General features: G+C 38.7%; 1 protein-coding gene across 1 annotated transcript; it reads left to right on the top strand.

The window, feature by feature from the left end:
- Positions 1 to 7,540: 7,540 nt before the first annotated feature.
- Positions 7,541 to 8,680, top strand: LOC311143799 (zona pellucida-like domain-containing protein 1; the record flags this gene model as incomplete). Its single annotated transcript, XM_084179680.1, has 1 exon — positions 7,541 to 8,680. One exon carries the CDS (start codon positions 7,541 to 7,543, stop codon positions 8,678 to 8,680), a length of 1,140 nt encoding a protein of 379 aa, XP_084035806.1.
- Between the last annotated feature and the right edge of the window lie 647 nt (positions 8,681 to 9,327).

Below are 9,327 nucleotides of genomic sequence, written 5' to 3'. Positions count from 1 at the left end.
CAGGCTACTATAATGTGGGGACACTGGCATGTCCCACTACAGCACTAAACAGCTGCTCCACAGTTGCCATCTTTCACACATGAAAGGGACACAGCAGAGGGCAGTGTGTGTTATAATGTGTTTTATGTTTTATGTTCTCTGTATTGTTATTGTATATTCTGTATGTTGACTATGTTGACTTTGTGTCTGTATTCTGTCTATGTTGTCTATTGCTGGCAGCACCTATTCACTAAGTTAAATTCCTGGTATGTGTAAATGTACTTGGTTAATAAAGTTATTCTGATTCTGTGTACAGTCCGTGTGCACGCATGCGCGCGTGTGTGTGTGACACATGAAAGAGTGAGGCAGCAAAAGGCATCACTAAGAAATATTCAGTGCCTCGTAAATCAGTGCTGTGCTGGTCCATAGCTTTAACAGAACCAGAGACACATGTACAACTGTGTGTGTGTGTGTGTGTGTGTGTGTGCATGTGTTTAACTCTGGGTGAAAATGTGTGTCTCATTCTGTCACAGACAAAGTCATTACACACTGTTCTGTCCTATAGGGACAGTCACATAATGTAACCTAATTGTAATCTGATAAAGTGTTGGCATGTCATTGACATTAATCACGGAAAAGCCATGTTCCAATTATCTGACTGTGAAGGTCGTTGGGTGGCCATTGAGTGGCCTAGATACTACCCAGGGTGCAATGTGACCCTGTTGGTTGCCTGACCAAGGTCTCTGACTTTCGTCACTTAACGTTTTTTCCTTTCAGGTATACAATTGTTTGTTCAGATTCCCTTTCACTACAGATGTAGGATCTTAATTTGATCATTCCTTTGTAGCTGAGATTTTTGAAAAGCAAACTTCTAGTGCATTCAATGTTTAAAAAGGCTTCTAAAGTTTGTAATTTCCACTTTAACATGTCAGACAGATTTGCCCTAATGAAAAATGCATCAACCCCTACAACAAATGTCCATTAAGTATAATCCACATAATAATTCACATTTCCTGTTGCTGCAGGATTATTTGCTGTAGCAAACTGGCACAAATTAAAATCCTACATATCTATGCACTTTGTTCTTGATTCTTCTATGGACCTGTGTTGAAGTTAATGTTACTTCAGGTGTGCAGATTTTGTTCTATGCAATGTGACCGTGCTAGACAGAGTCAAGAGATGTCGGGGACACAGGTGATCATGAGAAGTTGTTGTTAATTGACCTACCGGGTTACATAAATAAAATAATGAATAAAACAAAATAGATATGAGGTGTGAGCCTGAGAAAAAGACATCCATATTCAGGAATAAACCATGTGTGGTTACCTACCGCTGCTCCACTCTTTATCACTGTGACTTCTTCTCGCTAGAGGAAACCCTGGCTGTGTCATGAGTTCACATCTCAATGGATTTTAAATAGCGTATTTATTAAAATCGTCATGATTTTTTTCCTTAATAAAATTCCACTTATAAACTTGTTGCATGTAGTACCCCTGAGTGTCAAAACATTTTACATGTGACATTACATTTCCTTAGCATAAAAGCTGTACTCGGGTTGAATTCAACAGGGGCTCAGTTTACCATGATAAATTATCTGATATATTATCTGCCGTGAACCAGGTCAGCTGGTCTAATTACACTACCGCTACGGAGGAGAGGAAATTGTAAAGAATGAAACAAATGAGTACTCAATTAACACGGCCTCATGAGAGAACACACTGACTCAAGTGTGGTGTATGTGTGCGGACATGGGACCAGGGGAAGGTGCAGGTGAAATGGAAGCTGACATTTTGTTTTGAAGTTGTGGCAAACCCTTGGTTTGGCTAAGAGAAGTATTACTTAGATTAAATTATGATTTGAGTTAAGGTTAACTCACTGCTTTACCTGCACTAAAACTATTTTTGCTTGATTTAATTGTTGTTTGACTTTTTTAATTGTTTTGTGTTATATCCTATGGAAACTTAAATTGGGAGAGAAATTAAAGAAACTGGTAACTGACCCACCTTTCATGTTCTTCCACTCCCAAACTACAGGTGTAGGATCTTAGTTTGATCACACTTTTGTTGCTGAGAATTTTTGATGAGCATTATGATTTACATTAATTCACTGAAAACCCGCACTAACACACGGTTATATTAACAGTATTCCACTTTTCATGTAGCCTTATTTTGACCAGCTAATATCCTAACCACCAAACAAGCAACATTATGGACTAAATGTTCAAATCCTGTTGCAGCATTTTGATGTGACAATATAGGTAAAATTAAGATCCTACAGTCTGGAGTCTGGAATCCAAAAATATAGCTCAACATAACTGGTATGAGGATAGTTATAGATTTGTGTTAACATTCTAGAAAGTAAAATTAGATAGTCCTATATTTTCTAAGAGGGTAGTTACAGTGCCTTAAGAAAGAGTTCATACCCCTTGACTAATTCCACATTTTTTTGTGTTACAGCCTGAATTCAATATGAATTAATATATATATATATATATATATATATATATATATATATATATATATATATATATATATATATTTTACCGATCTACACACATTACCCCATAATGACAAAGTGAGCATAAGCATTCAAAATCCCTATGTTAATACTATGTAGAAGCACCTTTGGCAGCAATTACAGCTGTGAGTCTTTCTGGGTAAGTCTCTAAGAGCTTTCCACACCTAGATTGTTCAACATTTGCCCATTATTCTTTTCAATATTCTTTAAGCTCTTTCAAATTTGTTGTTAATCATTGCTAGACAACCATTTTCAGGTCTTGCAATAGATTTTCAAGTAGATTTAAGTCAAAACTGTAACTCTGCCACTCACTGTCTTCTTGGTAAGCAAGTCCTATGTAGATTTGGCCTTGTGTTTTAGGTTATTGTCCTGCTGAAAAGTGAATTGATCTCCCAGTGTCTGGTGGAAAGCAGACTGAACCAGGTTTTCCTCTAGGATTTTGCCTATACTTAGTTCACTTCCGTTTCTTTTTTTATCCTGAAAAATTCCCAGTCCTTAACGATTACGATTACAAGCATACCCATAACATGCAGCCACCTCTATGCTTGGAAATATGGAGGGTGGTACTCAGTAATGTGTTGTATTTTCATTTTGTATTAATTTGTAAAAATGTCATAAAACAAAATTCCACTTTGTCATTATGGGGTATTGTGTGTAGGCCAGGTGACCAAAAATCTCAATTTAATCTATTTTAAATTCAGGCTGTAACACAAACAAATGTGGAAAAAGTCAAGGGGTGTGAATACTTTCTGAAGGCACTGTACATGTAGTTCAAGATGATTGCTATCACATTACATATTTGTGCTAGATTCAGTTGCCTAGGATATGTGTTATTGTGTATATCTAGATCAGTAAAGCCTATTCTATGATCCCTTTTATGGTAAGTATCACTCTTTGTCTCACCTGTCTCCGGGAAGATAGTGTTACAATGCAAAGTATCATCACCTTTTATACAACCTCAGAATAAAGCTCCAACAACAATGGTTGACCAAAACATTATACTCCTTCATGTGGATAATACCTACCAGAAAGCTAACACAAATATGGAGCAACAAGCCAAATTAAATTCACAATTTGTTATAAAAATGTAATTACTCCACCTTATCAATAAAAGTAACATATTAAATGTCATTATCATTAGCTGTGGCAGCCCTTTATTCCTAACTGTAAGTAATTTGAATTGAAGAACAGTGTTGAATTCCCACACAATGTGAACACAACTGGGCTTTCATGAAAAGCCTTTCAAGCCAGAAAACTGTCAAAATAATTGAGCGGTCAATGATTTATCTTAACTTCAAAGAGATAAACCTCTTTGGGCGGACAAAGATACATCTTCGTGAGCCGAGTCAGAGTCTGCGGTTTAGGGATGATAAGGAACCTGTTCTGGCATGGGGGAGAAAGTGAGAGGAAGCATTTAATTCCACAGGCCTGACAAAGCATATCAATTTGTAAAAGCCAGAGGTCATTTGGCGTTACCTCTCACCAGTCGGTCTGAACCTCTGTTAGCTAGCGGCTGGCTACAGTAACAACAACAAAGAGTCTGAACTGATTTGAAATTATATAACACAAAGAAGAACAAACAACACAAAGTGAGGTGTGCACACAAAAACTTCCAACATTTAACTGTTTTGCCAATAGCAGCTTATTCTACTTATATTGTAGGTGGTTGCCTTGAATAAAAAGCATGAACGAATCCAAGAAAAGTTAACAATTTTCCTTCTGTTTAATGTCAAAGTAACATGCAGTGACTTCAGAAAGTATTCACACCCCTTCACTTTTTTGCAAATTTTGATGTGTTACAGCCTGAATTAAAAATTGAGAGTTTGTGTTACTGGCCTACACACAATACCCATTAATGTCAAAATGGAATGATGTTTTTAGACATTTTTACAAATTAATAAAAAATGTAAAGCTGAAATGTACAGTTGAAGTTGGAAGTTTACATACACCTAGGTTGGAATCATTAAAACTCAATTTTCAACCACTCCACAAATTTCTTGTTAACAAACAATAGTACGCACGTATAAACACCATGGGACCACACAGCCGTCATACCGGTCAGGAAGGAGACGCGTTCTGTCTCCTAGAGATGAACGTACTTTGGTGCGAAAAGTGCAAATCAATCCCAGAACAACAGCTAAGGACCTTGTGAAGATGGTGGAGGAAACAGGTACAAAAGTATCAATATCCACAGTAAAACGAGTCCTATATCGACATAACCTGAAAGGCCGCTCAGCAAGGAAGAAGCCACTGCTCCAAAACCGCCATAAAAAAGCCTGACTACGGTTTGCAACTGCACATGGGGACAAAGATCGTACTTTTTGGAGAAATGTCTTCTGGTCTGATGAAACAAAAATATAACTGTTTGGCCATAATGACCATCGTTATGTTTGGAGGAAAAAGGGGGTTCTTGCACCGTGAAGCACAGGGGTGGCAGCATCATGCTGTGGGGGTGCTTTGCTGCAGGAGGGACTGGTGCACTTCACAAAATAGATGGCATCATGAGGAAGGAAAATTATGTGGATATATTGAAACAACATCTCAAGACATCAGTCAGGAAGTTAAAGCTTGGTCGCAAATGGGTCTTCCAAATGGACAATGACCCCAACCATACTTCCAAAGTTGTGGCAAAATGGCTTAAGGACAATAAAGTCACGGTATTGGAGTGGCCATCACAAAGCCCTGACCTCAATCCTATAGAAAATGTGTGTTTAACATGATTTTTTGAATGACTACCTCATATCTGTACCCCACACATACAATTATCTGTAAGGTCCCTCAGTCAAGCAGTGAATTTCAAACACAGATTAAACAACAAAGACCAGGGAGGTTTTCCAATGCCGCACAAAGAAGAGCACCTATTGAATAAAAAAAGCAGACACTGAATATCCCTTTGTACATGGTGAAGTTATTAATTACACTTTGGATGGTGTGTCAATACACCCAGTCACTACAAAGATACAGGAGTCCTTCTTAACTCAGTTGCCGGAGAGGAAGGAAACCGCTCAGGGATTTCACCATGAGGCCAACGGTGACTTTTAAACAGTTACAGTGTTTAATGGCTGTGATAGGAGAAAACTGAGGATGTATCAAAAACATTGTAGTTATGCCACAATATTAACCTAAATGACAGAGTGAAAAGAAGGAAGCTTGTATAGAATACAAATATTCCAAAACATGCATATTGTTTGCAATAAGGCACTAAAGTAAAACTGCAAAGAATGTGGCAAAAAAAATCTACTTTCTGTCCTGAAAACAAAGCTTAATGTTGGGGAAAATTCAACACAACACAAGACATCACTGAGTATCACTGTTCATATTTTCAAGCATGGTAATGGCTGCATCATGTTATGGGTATGCTTGTCATCGGCAAGGACTAGGGAGTTTTTTTGGGGGGTAAAAAGAAACAGAATAGAGCTAAGCATAGGCAAAATCCTAGAGGAAAACCTGATTCAGTCTGATTTCCAACAGAAACTGGGAGACAAATTCACCTTTCAGCAGGACAATAACCTAAAACAGAAGGCCAAATATACACTAGAGTTGCTTACCAAGACGACATTGAATGTTCCTGAGTGGCCTAGTTACAGTTGGACATAAATTGGCTTAAAAATCTATGGCAAGACTTGAAAATGGCTGTCTAGCAATGATCAACAACCAACTTGACAGAGGTAGAATAATTTTTTTAAAGAATCATGTGCAAATATTGCACAATCCAGGTGGCAAAGCTCTTAGAGACTTACCCAGAAAGACTCACAGCTGTAATCACTGCCAAAGGTGATTCTAACATGTATTGACTCAGGGGTGTGAATACTTCGAGATATTTCTAAAAACATATTTTCAGTTTGTCATTATGGGGTATTGTGTGTAGATGGTTGACATAAAAAAAAAAATCCTTTTAAATTTAGGCTGTAAAACAACAAAATGTGGAATAAGTGAAGGGGTATGAATACTTTCTGAAGGCACTGTAACTACCCTCTCAGAAAATATAGGACTATCTAATTTTACTGTCTCAGCAATAAAAGAGTGATCAAATGAAGATCCTACATCTGTAGTCACAATTCCCAGTTCATTTGATTTTTCTCACAATTTAAGTTTCCATAAATTAAGTTAGTGTTAGCCAAGCACAAAAGATGGATGGAGGCTATAACACAAACCAATTACAAAAGTCAAACAACAATTCCATCAAGCAAAAACTGTTTTAAGTGGAGGTAAAGTATTATACCTTTAACTTAACCTTAACTCAAGTCATCATTTAATCTAAGTAATACTTCTAATAGCAAAACCAAGGCTTCAAAACAAAATGTCATCTTCCCTCTCACCTGCACCTTCCCCTGGGCGGCCACATTTTAAACAAAATAAACAAGGCTTATAAAGAGAGACAGTCCCATGTCCGCACACTTACACCACACTTGAGTCAGTGTGTTCTCTCATGAGGCTGTGTGAATTGAGTATTCATTTGTTTAATTTCTTTCCATTTTCTCTCCTCCAGAGTGGTAGTGTAATTAGACCAGCTGACCTGGATCTGAAGGCACTCTACATGCACATTGAATAAATAAACCTGTAAGTCAGTGCATTGTGCTCTCTTATGAGCACATTTGCGTCATAAGAATGTAAAGGTCAGAAGGGTATTGTTGAGACAAAAAACATTTTGGCCATCAAAGTACTGATTGAGTTTCGTTGCATACTTCATGAAATATCATATTAGCATGTCAAGGGAACCTATCTGTTAAAGCAAAGCCACAAAGGAACTAGGCCATTGCCTATGGTTAATTCTGAAGACTTAAGGTGTCTTGTGTTTCATGAATTGCCACAAAGTAGGTGTAACCATCAAAACAATGCCATTGTTTCAATACACAGAGCGGCACTGACCTTGTTTCTGTCCAATCCCAAGAAGCCATGCATGGCTATAAAATCACCTCCATACATCTCAACAGAATCAAAAAGCAGGAGACAACCAGCATAAGACACATTTTAGCGTCCCAGTCAAGATATGAACACAGCAAGGAATGCAAAAATGCATATTTTCAGCTTTGTCCTTTTGGCCATGATGATCACAAAGAGCAGTCAACTACAATTAAGTGATTGTGAATTGAATTTAAGACGCCCAGCATACACTGACATCTCAGTAACTTGTGGCACCAAATCTATTGGCCTTGCTATCCTCATCTGCCCTGCCATTTACACTGGCTACAATGAGTCCCTGCTTATCCTCAACAACATCATGAATGACCCAGCCTGCAAGGGAACCGTGGATAGCAGTGTCACTCCACCGCTCTTGAGGTTTGAATTATCCCTCAACACGACCAATTCTTGTGGCAGCCTCTTCAAGACAACCAGCGCTCCAGGCACAGGGATATTTTCGGACTTCTCCAACATCCAGACGGTCAACATCAGCGGTGTGGTCCGATCATATGACCTCACCACGGGGACAGTCACCTACAAAACTGAGCTAAAGTATTATTACTCCTGTGCCTATCCCCTAGAGTACCTGATCAACAACACCCTGATCGATGTGTCAGCCTCCTCCATTGCAGTGAAGGACAACAATGGTAGTTTCATCAGCACTTTGAGACTTGAACTCTTCAGTGATGTCAACTACACTACTCCCATGGTCATTCCTAAACTGGGTATTGAGCTGAGAACCAAAGTCTATGCGCAAGTCAAGGCAACCAACCTGACCACCCAGTACAATGTGCTCCTGGACCGATGCTACGCCTCCATTTCTCCTATACCCACTAACTCCACTTTCTTCAACCTGTTTGTCCCCTGCAACAAGGACCTGATGACCACCATGCATGAGAACGGGATTAGTCATAGTGCCCGCTTCTCCTTCCCGGCCTTCCGCTTCATCGAGCAGCAGAATGAGACCGTGTCCACCTACTTCCTCCACTGCATCACCCGTCTCTGTGAGAAGAGCACCTGCAATACGTTCATGCAATGTAACAAAAGGAGGAGAAGGAGTGTTGTTCCTGCTACCGAAGATGGAGTGACAGAGTACAAAACCCTCACCTCCCCTCCCATTACCACCAAAGCAGAGAGCATTGTAGCTTCAAAAGAACAACTCATGGGCAGCAACAACTCTAACTCCACTTCAGGTCTTGGGGTGACAGTGGGCTTCCTGGCCTTCGCCTGCATCATCGCCATTGTGATAGCAGCAGTCTTCTACAAGAGGCTCAACCATTAAAGGGGAGACTGCTCTGCTCGCATGGGCTGAAATGTGAGACACCAGCTCACAGTAGTGCTTCTGTCTGCTTGTCTAACAACTCCGGTGGAGGACTGACTTATTCAGATTTGTTTACTTTTGGCCAAGAGCAAAAACGTTGTTTCGTAGGTGTACTTTAGAATAATCTGTCAGACATTAGCAATCATTTTGTGAACATAAACTGTAAATAAATCCTGTTGTTTTTATAGTAACTTACTGGCAGCCAGTTTACAGTAATGTACTGTTAAACCAAAGTTTATTTGTTACTGCACCATACTGTACTTTTTTTTATACAGTAATTTACAGGTAACTAGCAAAAACATCAGGATTGTTTTTACAGTGTACTTAAAACATTTAGGGATAAAATGTATATTTTGGAATAGTTGATGTGAAGGGACTTTGGCAGTTTATCACATGCATAGCTCGTTTATTAGTGCTTTAGTTTTGCAAATGCATACATGTGCTTTATAATAAAAAAAAGTTAAAGAAACAAAATAGTAGTATGTAGGTGGGATAACAGAATGCATAAATCCCTTGATAAGATCTGGAGAACAAGGTGTTTTAAATATTTTAAAACAATGCCATCTAAGAAAAGTATCATCCTGAAATGAATTGTCTGTTTGTCACAA

This window comes from Coregonus lavaretus (genome assembly GCF_964263955.1).
Source record: "Coregonus lavaretus genome assembly, chromosome: 16".
In the NCBI taxonomy this organism is placed as follows: domain Eukaryota; kingdom Metazoa; phylum Chordata; class Actinopteri; order Salmoniformes; family Salmonidae; genus Coregonus; species Coregonus lavaretus.
The sequence above is the reverse complement of the archived record's forward strand: the minus strand, read 5'-3'. Positions and strand labels throughout refer to the sequence as shown.